This window comes from Apteryx rowi, unplaced genomic scaffold, assembly GCF_003343035.1.
Source record: "Apteryx rowi isolate R43461 unplaced genomic scaffold, aptRow1 scaffold_606, whole genome shotgun sequence".
Taxonomy (NCBI): Eukaryota; Metazoa; Chordata; class Aves; order Apterygiformes; family Apterygidae; genus Apteryx; species Apteryx rowi.
Genome location: NW_020450879.1, coordinates 277,208 through 297,268, shown reverse-complemented (window position 1 = coordinate 297,268; position 20,061 = coordinate 277,208). Strand labels below are relative to the sequence as shown.

Sequence of the window (20,061 nt, the reverse complement as noted above, 5' to 3'; positions counted from 1 at the left end):
AAAAGATCAAACACTGTTTGCTTTACTAGCATAAAAATAAAGCTCTCAAACTATTTGCTGACTCTACAGAGATTTTTTAAAAGACTGTTTGAATTGAATGTCTCAATTTTTTTGCATTTTGTATAACTAAGAACGAACACTTTAAAAACTGCATACCTATAGTACTACAGGTTCACAGTCACCTCTGGAAGAATAAGTACCAGAAGAAATTCATCCAAAAACCTCCCAATGTACAGCACAGCTGGAAGAATATTATCCCTTCCCCCCTTCTATTAAATACACGTTGCAACAAAAATTATTCTGGCCAAACCTCTCATCAAATGGAAGTCTAACATTCACAAAAAAAAGAAAAAGGCAAGACTACTGCACATATCTTTTGAATGATCTTTCATCATTATAAAAGCTGCACTGAATTTTTCTGTTACTGTTAGAGGTAATTAAAGTGACACTTCAAAACTTGTGGTTTCCGCAACTGTAAGCATTCCAAGCCTAACATTCATCTATTTAAATCTTCTATTTTTCTTCAATTACACATATTAACTTTAAAACTCTGATCCACCCTGTCTGAAGCTCAGGAAGTGTTACATTTGCTCACAATGAAGTGTCATGAAACGCTGAATTACAACAACAAGACATCAGTATTACAAAATCTATCCATTTCACCCGTATAAACTTAAAAAAAAACCCAACTACACAGGAATACAGAAATTAAGCGATTATTAGCATGGAAGCATCCAAGGTAATACAGACTCTAACGGAAGATCTGTGGTGTCAAGACTGCCGTACACGATACTCTTCATTACTCATATCCATGCTCAGTTCTCAAAGGAATATCACATATGTAAAAAATACTAGAATTCTCTGCAAACATCTGTAGCAGTTGTCGTGAGGGCAAATTCCCTTGACTGCAGCAAAATTCAGTTACTCAGTTTTACTGGAAACAACTCAGAAAAAGGTGTGCAGTAAAGCAGGGAAGAATATCGAGTTTGAAGTCCAGTCACAAACCAAATACGTGCCAGAATTGAGTAACAAGGGTTTTAAATGCATTTTGAAGATTGTTATGAAAATACAGAAAATAGGCTAAAGGAGAGAACATTTGACATGAATGTTTTGCATAGTCACCTTTAAAACTGTATCAACTGCACTCAAAGCACAGAGGCTAAAAACAGAAGCAGGTAACTTTACAGCGTTCTGTACAAGAGTCACGCTTAAACTAGTACATCTTTTTTTTTTTGTTTTGCTTTGCTAAACAGAAAAGGGCTTTCCAAAAATTTTCCAATCCTTTGTAGTTTATAGTCAACATTTATATATTATTTTATATGAAAACTGCATAAAGTGTCAAGAAAAAACATACAAAAATTCTTTACACATAGTTTTCTTATACTGTAGTATTTGCCAAAGTATGGCATTGTTTGGGGGGTTTTTTGGATGGTCAGGTGCACTTATCTTGGCAATAAAAGCTGGAATTCTTTAATTAAAAAAACCACTCCCCAAAAAAACTGGAAGGCACAAGAATACACGCAGAGTAAAAGACCAATGTCAGACCTGAGTCCTTTTCACATTCCTTTTAGGACTGTTATTCTTCCTTAACTAGAAAGATTTTTCAACATCAACAGAGCAACACACCATCTTTCAAAAAAGAATTCAATGTCCTATTAGTTATGCAATATTCTAAATTGACAACAGAAAAATTTATCAAAAGTTATTTTTTTCTTCCCAAAACTCCCCAAATATTTTCTTACACAATGTTACTCTCTATGAACCATGACAATATCAACGTATCTCACTATCACTAATAACACATCTCCATTCTCACATTCTTCTTCAGCTCTTCTTCCCTAATAATAAAGTAAATCCAATTAAATATGTAGACTTTTGAAGGGTCACAAACAGTGCCTAGCACAATAAGGTTCTGATCTTTGCTTGGTGTCTCTAAATGCTTCCAAGAAGTATTATAAAGAAATACAAACTTTCAGCAACTTTAGAACTGAAGGTCCAGTGTATCACAGGACATAGATCAAAACAGAAGATTAGCTATTACAGACATGTAAAAAACTTTGTTCCTTTCTACAAGAATGGCAGTTGTACTTATTGACTACTTTGACACTGGCATTCCAAATAGTAACAGCAATTGATAAGACATATTGGTCCAAAACGACTTTCAAACAGTGTAACAACAGCTATGTTAAGAACTCAAATAATAGCAAAGATCAAAAAAAACATGAAGGGAAAACAAATTAAGATACTTTTTGCTAAAAGAGCATTTGAAATGACAATCTGCAGAATAAGCCAGTAAACAGTACATACTGTAGTGGCAATCTGAAGTTGTGTAAAATACAGTAAACGCGGTTTAAGGGAACTAACAATACATCAAAACAAAAGGAGGTTCTAAGCACAATCAACACAAGAAACACATTTAAATTCTAGAAATAACATATTTGAATCAGCAACTCAAACGCAATCCATCATCTTAAATACCATAAGAAGTTTCATCAGACATACCTTTTCTCTCTGTTTTCTGTGAAGGGATGGAAGATGTGGATGTAGGCAGTTTTGATAAAGTAGATGCTCCATTAGCATCAAAGGATTTCTTTGGCTGGTGATCAGATTGTAGAGAAAATGGACTAGGAGGAACAGTGCTTGGGGTAGCAGTTGGATGAACCACTGGTTTGATGGGATGCTGTACTGGAGTAGAACTACTGTGAGTCTCTGCTCTTGGCAGTCTGTAGTCTCTGTCATTGTGCCTGCTTGTTTGAGATAAAATATTCTGTGGGAGCATACTACTGGCATCACTGGAATGCTTGTCTTCCACTTTTTTCAGGATTCCCCAAGTAATGTTGCAACGAGGAAAAAAAAGATTTAATTAGAAGCTTGTTTTAAGATTACAGTGACTGTGATTAATTCAGTAGCACATCAATAACAAGAGCGGACTGAGTTTAAGATTAAAAAAAGGAAAAAAAATCCTCAAGCAGATCAGCAATAAAAAAGGCAAAATTCAATTTTACTCACTGACAAAATGCACTTTTTCTGACTTTTGCTTGATTTAGAGTTCCAGTTAAGCACTGTGCTTTGATGAAAGGCTGCTTTATAATGCGTGTTACAGTCAAAGTTAAGTTTTGAAGTCTCCTAAAAAAATCTAAATCAGAATCTATTATTTCCATCTTGTATTTAGTGTGATTAGACAATTCATGTAATTTTCCTTTTGTGCATTAAAAATCCCAAACAGGTAGAATTTAATAATTTCAAATTCTTGCCTTCAAAGAATTCCACTTCAAGTCACTTGAGTACTAGTGCAAAGAATTTACTTTCAGTTGAATTAATTCAAGAAGATCATATATGAATGAGTGCCTAATCTGTGTTTGTCCCATGCTAACAGACTTTAAAATATGCTACCCTGGGAACATATCAAACATATACTCCTCTTCTTGGTTCCTAGATTTTCACCTGTCACGAAACAAACAGTTACTGCAATATGCAATTTTTGTATATTTTGTGGCATACACATCTTTAAGAAAACACAGTTTTTGTCCTCCATATACTGAAATGTTGCTCATCCTTTTTTTGGGGGGGGGGGGGGGTTGGTGATGAAAGTAAGTCTTTTTTAAGTTTCAGCCTTGTTAAGACCACAGAGAGGAGGGGAAAAGAAGGGAAGGGGGGAGCAAGGGTTAGAAGCAGACACCTTTGCTTCAACTTTTAAATCATCCTGAGGACTACACTACAAAGTTTCACAAACTACATCAGCATACAGAAGGAAACTTTCAGTACAACTGTTTCCTAGAACTATTTGACAAAGATTAAAGCTAGGAATCAGGAAAAAAAATACAGTAAAATAAAATTTCAAGCAACAAAAATTCATAGTCTGGAAAAGGCCTTGCTCAACAGTGTTGGCATGGTAAAAATATCGTTTAAATAACATATGCAAGACTCTGAAAACACTGATGACAAAACCCATTCAGTTAGCTGATTATTATTTCCAGATGTGAAATCAAGGTTTTAGAAGAGACTTTTGCATCTCTATTTTCATGCTCAGAATATTACATAGATAGGTCTCATAAGGATCAAGACATTCCAAATATACGAAAAACTGCAAGTTTTTTTTCAATAACTACCAAAACGATCACTAAATTAGCCAATAAAAGCTGGAAAAAAAGAAGCAGTACCATGAAAAGCTTTAAGCAAATGTAATACTAGTAACTGCTCAATGTTATTTTAAGGATCAACATTTGGGGGAGCTGTCTGTGCTACTAGCTTTGGCCTTTTTATATTAAAAAAAGGGGGAGAAAGACAGCTAGGAAAAAGGAATATTTTTTAGTTTAGAAAAGAAAACAGAGTAATACAAACAAAGCAAGAATTTATTACTGTAAAAAAACCACATACTTCCACTGGCAAACCCACTGGCAGCTGTCGCCTGCATCACCTCTCTTCTGTAATCCCTATCTTTTGGGAAACTGTTAACTGACATTTTGCTTGCTTCTTTTTGTCTCTGCTCTCTGAAGAAAAGAAAACACAAGTTAAGTAAGACCTTAAGTCATCCAGTAATACTGTCTAGGGGTTAAGTTACACGAGATGAATTAAGCCATTCTAGTAGCTTGCTACTACAGATTGGGGAGGTAAACTACCCATGATATTTCCCTTACTCCAGTGCCTGTGCTTGGCGAGCTCCTCAATAAACCAGTTCAGCTCACTAACCTAGCAGCAAACCACTTTTTTTTTTTTCCCTTCTGGATTAGCAGATCAAATTGAATATGGAATAAAACAGGTGCCAGAGGTCATGTAAGGGTGGGGACACAGCAGACTTGGACCATGCAGTAATCTATTAGATTGGCTCAGCTGCTCTTTGAATTATCTATTGTAAACATTCTCCTTATACATTGAAAACATGCACATACACACGCATATACCTTTCCAGCCACTCTTTTGGTTTTTCCCATTGTGAGACTTCTGTTCGGCAGTTGTAGTAGTACTTTTTGCCTGAAGAGCTGATGTGTTCAGACCAGTCATCCGCAGAATCATAAGCCTTTAAAATAGGAACAGCATTGGATTAAAGACTACTCGGGAGTTTTAATATACAAATTTAAAAGCTTCCATCATTTTTAAAGTTGCATGGTGTCCTCATATGCACCCTAAACACTTCTAAATGTCTATTCCATCTTTCATAGTTTAAAGATGTGGACCATTACATTTCCACTGCATTCTACAAGACAGTTTCTTCTATTTTATTCCTACCAACTCTGAAAAAAGATATATCTAACAGGTTTAGTAGGATGCAATAATATCAGTATTGCTAAACTTTAGATTTCTGCACCTTAAACTTCCTCGAAATTAAATATCTAAATACCCAATCTATGGCTTCTGTCACATCATGATTACATATTAAAAAACAAACAAACAAAAAAAAACCACCCTATATTACAAACTTTTCTATACTTAGGGAATTTATCTTTTCTGTTTCCCATGCGATCATTAACAAACACCACCCTAACTACTAAAATTTAGGTAATAAAGTGACCAAAACTCATGATGTATAGTACATCTTAAATAAGTAAATCTAGACAAGACAGTATGATTTTACCAATGTTTGTGGAAAATACTTCTCTCCATACCTTTTATTTAAATAATCTAGTATCTTAAATTCAAAAACAAGTACCTGAAACCTCCAAAAATAACCATATATAATAGCTTCACAAGATGTAACAACTGCAGTTTGGGCATACAGGGTGCTTATACAATAAAAACTTATGTTGGAGAATTCAATAAAGCAGGAAATTTACATCCCCCGTTTTTGACAAAAATCATGAAAATACAGCGTGTATGAATGGCGTGAGGTAGGGACAAATACTAATCACAAATACTCACTGCATCAGAAGTCTTGCTTGGATTATTGCTGGGATTAGAAGAATGTGAATTTGAACTATGAAGAGCACTGTGGTTATGTGAATTTTCTTGTGGAGAGTAACTGGTCCCTAAAGGAAAAAGGAAACATGGTTCACCATATCTGTTTTCATACAAATAAAAGTATCTGCATTGTAAGGATGTAGGGGCACAGCATCTTATTTCCTAAGCAACTTACGTATTCAGACACCTTAAACTAGATTTCTGCATCAGTGACTTAGCAACTTAGTAACAACAGTCATTTACCTAAATGTAGATAGTTTACAGCCTGGATACAACATAGTTCAGAAGTAGAAGAATTTTAGGAGTCCCACGCGTATATTTACATTGCATGCAGGGTAAAGCCTACTTTGCCTTTCTAGTTTTAATAATGCAATATGTCCTTTCATTATCCTCACTCATGGAAGGGCTTACTCTCAAACATCATTTAACTACAAACAAAATATGCACCCTTTCTTTTTTTGAGGGTTGGAGGAGTCCTAATACGTCAATTTAGAAATTAAGAGACATTTTCTCCTCAGCACTAAGTCAGAAAGTTCAAATGGGTTTATCACCAGCACATGCAGTTTGATGCACAGGGTTAGGTGTCAAGTTCACCACAGCAATGTATTTTTTTATTAACCCTTTTGACAATATTTGTAACTGGTAAACTAATTCTGTTTATGCATGCAGATCAAACTCATTTTCCCACAGCTCAGGCTCTGCAACACAGGTACCTACATTCAGAACACTGAAAACAGCATTTCCCAAACTGTCACATGCTTCTGGCTTCCCTAAACACTGCTTCTTGAGGAAACCTGTTTTTCTTCCCCACCACAAAACCACTTAAACAGAAAAGAACAGCCGGGAAAAGAGAAGAGAGGTAATTCCCAACACTTCTTAAATTTACATTTCTGCCTAAGCTCGTCATGAATTACACCTGAACAGCACTAATTTCTACTTAAACAAGCCCACCAAAAAATTAAACAACAAAACAAAAAACCCTCCTACAAAGCCACGCAGAAACTAGCTCCTGACCCAAGGTTACAACTCAAGTAGAGACAATAGCAATAGGTGAACACAGAAAGAAGTACAGAAACAAGAGGTTATACTGACCAATGTATTTAGCATTCAGGAAAGCAGATGCTGTTAAGTTTTTCATAGGTAAAATAGCAAAGTTATCTTCCATAAATAAAGGAATTCTCATAACTTTAAGTTCATCTCCTCCCTGTGCTTCCTATCATTCATAAAAAAGGGGTTCAAAGTCACCAGCACAAGTGAGCAACTCGTAGAGCAATGGTGGAAGTCATTCTCAACAATACACAGGAAGCAGGTAGCAAGGGATATATTTACAGGATGTTTAAAAGTAAACCTGAATAGCTTGTGTTTGACCATATCATCCTCCTCATGCCAAAGTAACAGAAGAGCCTGTTTTCCACAGGTATAGTTTATGGGACTGACTCACTGCAGAATCTGACACACACAGCAGGCACAGAGATACCAGCTAGATTATAGCAACACTAACTTAGGTCAGTTAAAAAACATCATGGAACGTAGTCTAGTAATCTCCTAAGAATTATTTTATAATAATAGTGTTTACTATCACCTATTAAGCAACATTCTCAATGAAGTGAACACTACCATCAGAACCTAACTAGTAGCATTATCAGCTAGCAGAAAAGCAGACTGCTTTTTTTTTTGGAAGAAGCATCTAAGCAAGCAGAAAAAGAAGTAACAGCAAAACACATAGAAAAGCAGAGGGAAAGAGATCAGCTCAGCCACATCACAAAGATAAAAATGCCAAGAGTTTAAGCAGCAGGTTCAAAGGAGAACACAAAAATAAAACGAGAAGAACTGCAGGAGATGAAAACAGACTGATCACCAGATTAGGTGAACAAAGACAAGGCTTTCAATTTTTAAACGGAAAACACTGTTTAAAATAGAACGGCAGGGAAATACTTTATCATCGCTACTTTAAGTAGAGAGGCGATTACCTGAGAGATAATAAATTCAGCTGTTCAAGTAGTGTAAGACAGTTTTGCTCCAACATGAACTTTTAGAGGTTGTATGTTAAGCAAAACAAAGCATCACATAAAGGTCCATCTCTTTTCAAATTAAAACTTTCCTTACAATCAATTATAAGAGACTACCGAAAGAGATGGGAGTTAATTTCTGAATAGGACAATGCTCCCCATTTCCTTTTGTAAACGGAAGTTAGAGCTCTGGGAAAAAAGCAAAGGTGTTAACCACCTCGATTTGAAGTTTAAAATCTCTGGCAAATTCAGGTCTTTCTTTGAAGTTTTGCCGCCTTTTCTGACTTTTTATATTTGACCCAAAATTAAATGTGATGCCTAAAGGTTCTCCTGAAGGCTAAATCTACTGAAGAGTCAGGAGAAAATTGCAGCTTCCCACATTCTCACTGAGATGTATCATTTCATCTGTATTCTCTAAGAACCGCAGCCCAGGATACCTAACCTGCTCTTTTAACACCCCACATCCTAGTTTGATTACTGTCCAGAAGTTCTGTAAAGCAAAACAAAAAGTGTTGAATTTAAAGCTTGCTCATGCACCAACACTGTTATGAAATACAAACACATTGAAGTACGTTTCAGGAAACAGAAAGACCAAATTCTCAGCTTCACTTGAACATGCAGCATTATCATAACGATAAGCTTTTTGAAACCACTGAGAGACCAACAAAACAACATATGCTTATTACTGCATGAAACATCCAGAGCTGGCCAATGTTATCCAGTAATGTTTGTCCCTGTAATTCAAAAACGAAAGAAAAAGGTTTGCTTCTGAATATTCAATATTAGTCTACGAAATGCCCATCCTACACATGTGTAAAGGGGAGATGGATGGATGACAGAGATGCAATATTATTTTAAAATGTCCCGCTCTTAAGGCCTCCCATTCCTTGAGAAATTATAAGCAAATAAGGAAGAAAAAAAAAAAAAACTTTTTTTCCCCCCTTATTCTTCTTTATCTGATTTCCTCTTCCCCAGTTTTAAATGTTCATATAAATCATGTCAAACTAAGAAAAATAGTTTCGTAGGCTATATTCCAAGGAAACAGAAAATACTCCAAACATGCCAACACTGACCCTGTCTTTATTTTTCCTCTACTGAGGACAGTTTTTAAATACCCATGGGCACTACCTTATGAACTACTAGCTTCACATACTATGTAGCAGTCTAAATACAAAGCCACAAGGACCTTTGCAAGTGGCAATGACTGAATCTTACGAGCATCTATAATAAGGTACGGCAGTCCACTGTTATAGGTAGGGAATGAATCGAGCCACTAAAACAATTTTTTACAAGTTTTCTGAAAGCCACACACATAGAAGATGACTAAATGAGAATCATGTCATGGTGCAAAATGGGAGAGGTTATAATGCAATTTTTATCTTTGGAGCCTTGTGACTAAGCAAGTGTTGACAAAACTACTGTTTCAAATTTTGTTTTTCCCCACTTGCGTACAGCTTAGAAAAAACAGTCAATTACATAAACAAAGATGTATACTAATATGTGTAGTACGTTACGGGATAAAAGCTGATTTGCACATGCATAAGTTATTGACAACCTGACCTGGCAGTAGCTCTGAAACTTTTCCAATATGATTTTGGCTAACATCCGTATGTCACTCACCTTAAAAATTTGGGAGTAAAGAAAAGGAGAAAGGAAAACGCAGAAGTCTTGACCACAAATACAGCCTTTCAAAAGCAAGACAATTAGGCCTACACTAATATTATCTTCTGTGCTCAGAGCCAGGGGGACTCAAAGTTATTACTTAAGTTATCACTTAAGCTTGTCAAAGAAACACTCAAAACATATATGCTTAGTATACACATGAAAAACAACTCATAATTAAGCTTATAGTGAATGATGTGGCCTTACATGTTACACAGTTAGAAAACTCCAGAATTTATACTTACAATTTTTTTAAATATATTTTACACACACACACATATTCAAATATCCTGACATGTATGCATGAATTATATTATAATTACAACACTTGTATTCCTCAACAGCCACACCAATTGAGTCTTGATTTTTTCAGATACCGATTATGGAATGAGGTATTTGTATTAATCATTCTGCTAACAGTCTATTTACTAGACCCTTCCCAAATCCTGCAAGAACAACATAATTATTAAATTTCTTCATATGTTTGTGTGTTGCTTATGACTATAATGCAACTCTTCCACAGACATATTTGTTCATTTTTACTGTGAGGTAGTATTATCTGCCTTTTTAAGGGGAAAAACAAGACGAAAATTTATCAGATGGCTTTTTTAAAAGGTTCTATATTAGTCACTTTAACACGTAAGAAAACACCAACATAGTTAACTCACTGCAATCCCCAAATACGGTTGCAGTTATTTGTGGTTATACTACACTTTTTGTTCAGCATAATGAAGATATGGTTGGTGATTGTAAATGTAAAAGTGGTCTAAATATACAGCCAAACCAAATCTAGTCTAATACACATTTTCCAAATATGAATAGGAGCCAACAACCTATTCTTTAAAATAATAAAATCCTTCAGTGCCGATTCTATCTAACCCTTACATACATCCCTCAAACACACTGACCAGACTTTCAGCCTCCAAGTGGTCTGACAGCTCAGTATCCCCCCACCATTTCACACCGTTTCCTCACAGTCTGGTTTGCAGCCACAGTACTGAGTCACAGTGCACCTCTAAGCACATATCTGAGTGACTGCAGCAGTCACACCCACCTACAGCTGGCCCTGATAGCAGAAACGCCTATTGCACAGCAGTTTCCCCACCTGGAGCCACTGGGCCTTCCCTGTGCTGAGCTGCAGTCCCTTTAGCAGAACTCCTAGGCTGCCCCCCCTTGGGCTTGTCCCGAATCAGTGCTCCTGCTCTACCTCTGCTGGCCTCAGCTACATAAACAATGACCACGGCCACTCAGCAGTACTGACCGGCCCGGGTTGACACAACTTTTAAGCCTTTCATTTCAGGCTTTTAGAAGGGCGACCCATAAATACTTATCTCGATGGTGTGTAGGTCAATTACAGGCACAGATTTCCTCTCCCTACCCCCCCCCCATAACTCCATTTTATTTTATGGATAATACTCCTTTACATTTGGATAAGTACCAAAACTTCACGAGAATGAGCAAGAAGAGGCTGCCAAAATGATGTTTGCTGTGGGAAGCTTCCAAGACTGAAGCAGATGATAGCTTGGAAAACAATAGTTTTAGGCACTTCCTACAAAACAATTAATAGTTTAGAGATCATGTGTAAACAATAAAACCAGTATTATCAAATTTCCCACATATTGAAACCTTAAAGGTTCCCACATACTAAAGTCTCAAGGGGGGAGGGGGGAAATACACACCTATATAAAAGTCACCTAGAATTCCAACAGCCCAGCCCAGCAAAACTTAAGAGCTCAGATTGCCAGGGAAAGCTGTTCGGGATCTTCAAAAAGCCACCATGTTAAAAGGACATGTGGAGAGCAGTCCACAAGTGGAGGYAAACCTCTATAAAGGAGAGTCTTTTCCCCTTAATTGAATGCTAGCTTTCAAAATGAGCAGTGCCTAACCCAGAGCCACTTTCAGGTGGTTGTGACTGCTGCAATCAGCTCCATCTCTCTCAGCTGCAGGCCTGAGAAGTAGATTGTAAAAACAGTCACAAAGATAGTATCACTGAGATTACTTCATATCCCAGAAACAAGCCTGATAAAAGGTAGACAGCACTCTACTACCCCTAGAGATGTTCCCTTAATAACAGCACTTCCCACCCATTTCTCTTGCAGTCACTCTCCTTGCTAGTCCGACTGCCTTCGACAAAGCGGGATAAAAAGACTTCTGTTATTTAAAATGATTATTAGCATAGCTTACATTTTAACAATTTTAAATAAACATCTTTGATGCACCACAGAGCAATTTATATTGTTTTAATTCTCCCAGTTGAGTTAGAACTCCTCATAGACATGACTTTTCTCAGCTTAGACATTATTTTGAAAGCAGTTAAATTTGGAAAGAGCTATTCCTAACTGAAAGTGGCCAATAATGGCATCGGTACTTTAGTTTTACCACATAAAACTAGTGGTGCAACTGTGTCAGCAAACCCTCACTATGTCTAGTTATGAACAATATGTCTTTTAGTACAGATCACAGTTAATGTTAAGTCATTATAACTATCTTCAAGTAACTTTCAAAAGGAAAAATCACATCATCTTCACTAATGCATGAAAATCAGCAGGAAGTGAAAAAGCACCGTTCCAGAAACCAGTTCCAGACAAACTGTAACTTAATGCCTACTACTGATCTGAGCTTCTGCCATACCAAGATTCACTTCAACAAGGTATTTACAAGTACTCTCCAGATCTAAACTGCTCAATCCAAGACAGCCTGAACAGCAATGAAGCTTCAACACTACTCTGAACTTGGAAAACAGACATTACAGAAGGTGAAGTAAGAATATTACATTCAAAAAGTCTTTCTCAGTACTTTCCACATTTAACTGAGGTTTCCACCACCAGTGGAAACACCAATTCAACTCCATGAAATTAAGAAAAGCTGAGATTCCTGGTTGGTTAAAGAGCAGACTTCTGTAATACAAGCAACTATTTTCTTTCCCTTCCTCCCTCCCACCTTTCAAGTGAAAGCTGAACATCTCTCCTTTCCGAATGCTATACACCTATACTAGCAAGTACAGCAACCATTTGTGTTCAGCTACACCAAGCCCTATGACTGCTTAAAAGAAGAGCCAAATATACTACCATCCATTCAACACCTTCCTCTGGCATCCAGGTATCTTAGCTTAATTAAAACTCATTTTAGCTCATAACGTTATGCAGTATCATAAAACATAATATACAACTGATATGCACAAATAGGAACACAAAGACACACTGAAGTTATCTTTCAAAGATAATCTATAATCCAGTTCAGCAAACAGCAGGAAAATCTTATTTTTCTCCCTTTCGAACACATCTTCATTGAGAAATTAGACAGTAAAACAAGATATATGCCTCCACTCACATCCAAGATTTTAGCCAGAAACAAAGAGTAATATTACAATAGTTGCAATAACTACTTCAGCTATTTAATTTTCAATAGCTACACATTAGAGCTATCTTTATACAGTCCAATAACATATGCAGTGCATGTTACAGTTCCTTTTTGGTCAGACAAATAACTAGCTAATATTTTAATTTTTATTCTGTCCTTAATAAAAAGTATCAATGCAGATTATACAAAGGGAAGTTTACAAAATGCTCACCAGCTGGCCAGGAAGCACAAAAAATGCTCCTTAGCAATAATCAGTGCTGTAAATGGAACTGGAAGCAAGTCCTTCCCTTAAATCCCTCCAGAGGTAACAGAGACTCAGAAGAGGCTCTGGGATAAACTTCTATTCTCTCCAGCAGCATAGGAAAAGAAAAACCGGGCAGTAAAAAAGCAAGGAAGTCAATTCTGCTAACTTATCCTCCATAGGTAGTATTCTATGACTTCCCTTTCTCTTAGCTAACATGCAATCAAGTTCATTAAACTCAAGACAGTAACAGAACTTGAATTTCCTCAACAGAACAAATACTACCAAACCCAGAGACACTAATTATCTGTTAACAGAGAAAATTTTTCAGCAAATAGTTTATGGTAGTAACATTTTATGGGGATAACTAATTAAGACTTCTTTAAACAGTGAAAATGATGGAGCCTTATCCAGGTAAGCATTAAAATGTCTAAAATGTATTTCAGCTGACATCTTTTTATTTAACACAAATCTTTGTGCAGAACACTTTCTAAATTTCTGCACACAGGAAGAAAAGTAGCAGCACAATGAGAACACAATACCCAAAGTCTCAGCAGTAACTGAACAGCCTATCATGGCCATTTTTATTTGCCACATGCAAAAGTAATATGACAAAAACCAGTTTTACTTCAGTGTAATTGTATGTGGCCTGCTTTATTGAAATAAAACATGGCTGCCTTCCACAGGCAACCAGAATCATAAAAACTTGTCATTTTTCTAGCAGATCAATGGCCTCAGAGAATATACCAACCGTGCAGTAACATCTTCCAGAAATTCATAATTACTAGAGTTGAATGCACAGTGCTCTGCCAAAGGAAAGAGAAAAAAGCTAGCCTGATCACTGTACTGCCCAACCTCATACTCATTATGCCCCCCCCAATCTGTTTTACACTAGTCAACAAGTAATTCTGTGAGCAAAAGAACTTACAAAGCCTCATTTTCTTTCCTACCACCTCTCCTACCCAGGAGAGCAGACGCTGTGCTGTTCTGTAATGTTTGGCTCACAGGATAATCTTCACAGCAGTGAAAGTACTAGATCTCATCTTTTTCACCAGCTATCTTTTGCACAAAATTTCAGAGAAATTAGTCCCACACCTTAGTATAAATGGACCAAGAGTTGTATGTAAATGGAATGGGACAATGGACTGACAAAGGATGCAGAGGATACTATAAGAATGTGGTTTTCTTCATAAAACAAGATTAAAAATAGTACTGACTTTCTAAAATGGTAGTATGAAACTGACACCTCAAGAAGGGCAGGGCAGAAGCAGCAAACCAATTAAAGCCCAAGGCTTGCATCGTTTTACTAACGAAACACTCCAAGAACTCCCATGTATTACTGATTATTAAAATGAAAAAGATTAGCCTAAGTTTTTACCTGACATATTGCATAATTTAACACCAGTTTGCTATCCTCTGCTTACATTTTTATTTCAAAGGAGATCGGTCCAATTTTACTTCATAAACTGAAGTTTAATTTTGGGGCAAACAGTACAAACTGTTCCAGGAAGAGGACCAGTTACCTACCCATCAAAAAGAAAACAAAAGGCAATAACTAAAAGGCTCAACTTATATTTAAACCTCCATTCTGAGTTCTCATATAACAGTTCAGTGATTTTCTACTCCAGCAGTTACAAGTGGACTTTATTTTCCTAAGATTGTACTTTGGTCTGTATGGACACAACAGCTTGGGTTGTCACCACTGGCCAAACAGATATAAATATCACAATGATAAGCCTATCTCTGTCCAACCATCTCCTCCTACTCTGCTCCTTTCCTTGTTTTAGCTACAGTAAAATGGTTAGGTAAATCTTTCTTTGGCTTTTATTCCTCCTTCCTCCCCCACCCACCCCCAGATAACTAAGAGAAGTCACTTTCCAACTCACACACAACTTAGAAAATGATCATGTTCACTGAACAAAGTCTGCTGAATCCAGTGAGCTCCAGAAAGATCCATTCCTCAATTCCCCAAGTCATATTCTTGGAGAAAGACCAAGGGAAGAAATATGCATTTCTGCTGCACTCCAGAAAAATATAAATAGGTATCAAAAAAGGGGGAAAGTCATAGCACTACTACAGTTAAAAACAAGCCAGCAGACAAATGTCTCACTGTACAGTATTTTTGCTACTTTTTTTCCTCTTGTACTACATGTTAGTTTACAAGTAGAATGGGATTTCATTAAGATGCTTCACAAAAACATAGGGAGTCCCTCTCCACCTCAGGGTAGAGAAAAAGAAAATAAACAACTGCAAGTAGATTTCTACATGCCATTTTGCAATAATTAAGAGGCTATCCATAAACAGACAGAGTTCAGAGCAAGGGAACAGAAATAAAGAGCAAGAATACGCAAAGAAAAGAGCAATTTCTGGAAAATGCAGATGTCTCAAATTCCCATTTTCCAAAGATGACAGTATTTTTTCTGGTTTTAAATTAGGCTCATTCATGCTGCTAAATTCAGAGTACAGCAGATAACAGATGACCAAGTCTCCACACAACCAGGTTATACCCATTTCAAAGATCTTTCTCTTGCACCAACTCAGAGTTAATAGATTTAAGATGGCTATCTACCAACTCAGAATTCAATCTGCATTGCATAAAGGTTCAACTTTTTTTTTTTTTTTTTAAGAAGTGAGAAATCTAATYATACAGGTGTCACCTGGGTGAAGACTGTGATCACAACTGAATGGAACGCCGAAATGTAGGTGTGTAAATCCACATAAAGAAAGACACATATATGTATACACATATAAAAATGTAATCATTTGGTTTATTTGTAGAGATCTTTCGCACCAAACTGTAAGAAGATGCCTTTACAAGAAAAAGATGAGAAACTTCTGGCCCACCAGAAGTGTTCAGTTAGCATATAACATGCTTTCCAGTATCCTGAGGAACCCCCTAAACATGGAGGAAAGGCAAGGGTCAAGCTGGATGAATTTCTATAAAACCTTCTAGTCTCTCTTTACAACCTCTTTCCACACTTATTGTTACGTGGCATTGTCGCCATGCAATAGATACTCTATTAGTCATATGACAGCAGTTACAGATATGACATACTTCTGTCATAAAATAGAAGTATCTATGTGATCTATCCAGTCAAGGACACCCCTTCTCTCTGCCCACTTTAAAGGAAACTTAACTACAGCCCAGCATGCTAACAAATGCCTTGGCATACAGTTCATATTGAAGTGGGACTCCCCCCCCCCCAAAAAAAAAAAAAAGAAAAGAAGAAGTTACTGTTGGTAACTACTACAAATTTTATTTGGAAAAATCAATCTCCCAGCCAGGAAGTTTTAGATTCCAGCAGAACTGAAATGTTTGAAAATTACTAAGGGTTTTTTCTTCCTAAATGAAATCTATCAGGAGATTCTCTGTAACATGAATTTCAAACAATAATTATAGAGAAGGAATAAACAGTTTTAGCCAGTGTGACTCCAGAAAAACCAACAGCCAACTAATGTCTAGTAAAAAAACAGATAGCTTTGTAGCAGAAATGGGAGTACTCCACTTATGCAAAGTTGGATCGATTATAAAAGTTTATCAGCTTTACATAACAGGGTAAATTAAAATCTCTACCCAGCTGTACACAAAACTAAAAAGCCTATACTAAACATTGAAGACGCTAAATCGTATTTATGAAGATTCTTTTAGGTGTTAATGCAAACCACTATGGATCACTTACAATTCAAAATATACTGTAGCAAAGTTACCACACTTGGGTCTTCTGTCATTGGCTTATCATCTGGACTACCAGGCAAGTGGAAAGTATAACATATGTAATATTAACCAACAACACTAAAATTTAGGAGTTGCACAAATGTTTTCTGGAAGCCACATCAGATCAGTATTTTTTTTTTTTTTTAAATAAACCACAGTATTTGGTTTTGAAAGTACTAATTACACTTCTATTTTAATATGTGAAGCAGCCACAGAAGTCTCTCTCTCCCTTCACAAACCTCTGCTGGCTTTCTTCTTTACAGAAAACCACTATATTGGCAGGTTTTTTGATATATTTCAACCATCAGAACAAAAACAGGCAACAGAATGGACAAATAATTTTATCACTACCTATAAAAATGCTTACATTTGAAACTGTTTACTTCTGAGCAGATGTAATTAATATTATTTGAGACAATTTTCTTCTCCTGAAGAAAGACCATCTCCAATTGGCTTCTAAACTTTTCTGGTAAGAACCTTTACAAAACTCAAAAAGCTTTCTAAAGTAGATGCTTTTAAATAAACTGAAATATTCTCACAATCTACAGGTTGAATTTAAAGACACTTAAGAATTACAGGTGGGCACCAAACTCCTCARATCTACAGGTCTGCTATTCCTCCCCTTAGATTCTGAACAGCAGATGGAGAAAGTGCTAGCAACCTCCTCAACACCACTTAACATGTTCAAGGCACCTTACTTAAGAACAATCAACTTATAATCAGCATAAGCAATTTTACCCACAGAAAGTATGAAAAGGTACCATGAACTTCAGCAATGCAAAGTCATATTCCTAACTCTCTAGCTCATGACCCCAGATCTCAATGTGTTAAATAAAAAATAATCCTCCCATTACAGCATCACTGACGGCAGTAAATTCAGGAATCTGTTTAATTTTGTGTCACTTATTAATATTAGCACATTTTTATTCAGAGGAACATCCCTCTAAAAAAGAAATTAGAGTTACTTGAGAATAAAGCAAAGCCGTGCTTTCCCTCCTGACTGTAGTCCAGAAAATATTTACGTCTCTGATACAGTGTGAGAGAGAGCACAAGAGAGGCTCTTCTGTCCTCAAGTAAGTAGTTTATAGAGAAAAGGCTTTTAATTATTATGACATGCAAAATAAGAGAACTGTTAAGCTGACAGCCAGAATTCTTACCAAGAACTAAAAACGGTATTATCTTAACTCCAGTGCAGACACAGAATAAGGGCAATAGACCAAGTTTCCCCCTTCCCAGCAACGAATCATGAAACACAAGTCAACAGCCCTCCCTTGAACAACATACTGTAATCTAGTACTAAGAGATTCAAGTTCTCTAATGGAAGTCTTACAGCACTAGAAGCTGGTACCATCCTATCTCAGACACCACCACCACCATAACCCTGGTAACTCAGAGTAAGTAAAAAATACTCTGTCACTGGTTCATGCCTTTACTCATGGGTTGGGGGGTCACGGATGGGGCTGATGGAAGATTCAGGTTCCATGTCAACTGGGATATTCCAATTAAAAGCATTCTTCCTTTTGAGGTTTTAAGGGTGGGGGGACATGACCAACAAATACCAACAAGACTGGGCAGAAAACAAATACAACACACTTTTCAAACCAGTGAGAGATCAAAACAATAAAGAGAAAAAACATTCAAAAAAAGTTGGTACTTAAATGCTGAGGGAAAAAAATATAAAAACTTATCACATCCAAAAAGCACTTGCCGGTTATCACAACCGGCAGTTTCATGTCCTTTCAAGCCTTTTAACTAAAAACAGAGAGTCTTGCTTTTCCAGGAACAAGAAATGCCAGCTTAGAAATCATCCATCTAAAAATTAATATAAATAGTGTTAGGATTTTAATGCTATGGATTTACAACCTTAGTGTTAAGCTGAATGTTTAGTATGGCTTAACAAAGGTATCGTGCAATTGTGTTCCAAATATCTAAGGCACACTAAATGATAACTGTCCTCTCTTCACATTAAATAATTCTTAAATATTTACTTAAAATTCARTCAGTTGTTCCTGGATTTTTCTTAATAGAGGAAAATTTTCTTAATTTTACTTTCTTAATAGAGGAAAATACATTTACATTAACATTTACAAATTGAAAATATATTTTAAAATTTGCTGATTGCCATTCTAGGTATCTCATTTTATTTCTTCAGTTAAGTAAACACTTCTACAAGGCTTACGCAGAAGAGGCTGCAATCATCAGAATGCAGTGTTTTACTAGTAAAAAATGTGAATTTTACACCACTTGAATTTGAACAGGACAGTATTATTTTTCATATTAAACAAAGTATAAACAGCATTCTTTCAAAAGAAGTGAGAGGATGTGAAAATGAGGTCTGTGTTAACCTGTCAGCTCTAGGTGCTTGAATGAGCAACAAACTACTTAACTAAAAGATAACTAAACTCCTGCTGATGTTATTCAAGGGTGACACTTGACATGTGAAAACACACCATAATTCAGAATATAACTATATGAAAAAAAAACACAATAGGAAAAAAATATATTTAAAGTGCATTACCTAATTTGTACAGAAGAGTTTATGTACAGACATGCATTAGTTATAATTATTTTCCTTAATAAAAGAGCATTCTTTGTTTCTTCACATCTATGAGTGAATAGGTATTTTTGCAACACAACAGTAAAAGAGATGAGCAGGACAGATTACAGATTTCCTTTTTCTGTTTTCACTATGGTTAGATATAAATATTTTATAATTCTGTTACTCTGACAAACTCAGTAACAAATCTACCTTCCCATGGAGAGAAAAATGTTGCAAAAGACTGATGCTTTGGAGGACATAAAACCACACAGTATTTAAGAAATTTAGGAAACCATAGGAGACTCCACAACTAATCTGTATAACGGGGACTGAGCTGTAAACATTGCTTCTTGAAATATTTTCAGAAAGCTTAACGTGCCTTGTATTTTCCTAAATATATCATAGAAATATAAAATGTTTCTCCCTCAAAAACAAAACAAAACAAAACAGAAACTTTGTTTTAATCTTACTAGTGATACTGAAATTCCTATAGTAAAAGACATAACAGGCTTGAAGGCGGGAATGAGGAATTTTTTTGAAAAGTTTAACTATGCTGAAATCTTTTCTGTAAAAAAACTCCAACACTGGCAATTCATCACAACAACTTAGTTTGAATCCAGTATAGTCTAATATTCACATG

At 36.1% G+C, this 20,061-nt stretch overlaps 1 protein-coding gene across 7 annotated transcripts in view; it reads right to left on the bottom strand.

Moving 5' to 3' along the window:
* The window catches only part of WAC (WW domain containing adaptor with coiled-coil), a 67,735-nt gene that overhangs the window by 32,926 nt on the left and 14,748 nt on the right, over positions 1-20,061 (bottom strand). For all 7 annotated transcript variants that reach the window (XM_026083512.1, XM_026083510.1, XM_026083511.1 and 4 more), the window contains 4 exons: positions 5,857-5,963; positions 4,902-5,017; positions 4,378-4,490; positions 2,503-2,811 (listed from right to left, as the gene is read on the bottom strand). In XM_026083512.1, coding sequence (XP_025939297.1) covers positions 2,503-2,811; positions 4,378-4,490; positions 4,902-5,017; positions 5,857-5,963 — 645 coding nt within the window. The remainder of the gene's footprint in view (positions 1-2,502; positions 2,812-4,377; positions 4,491-4,901; positions 5,018-5,856; positions 5,964-20,061) is intronic.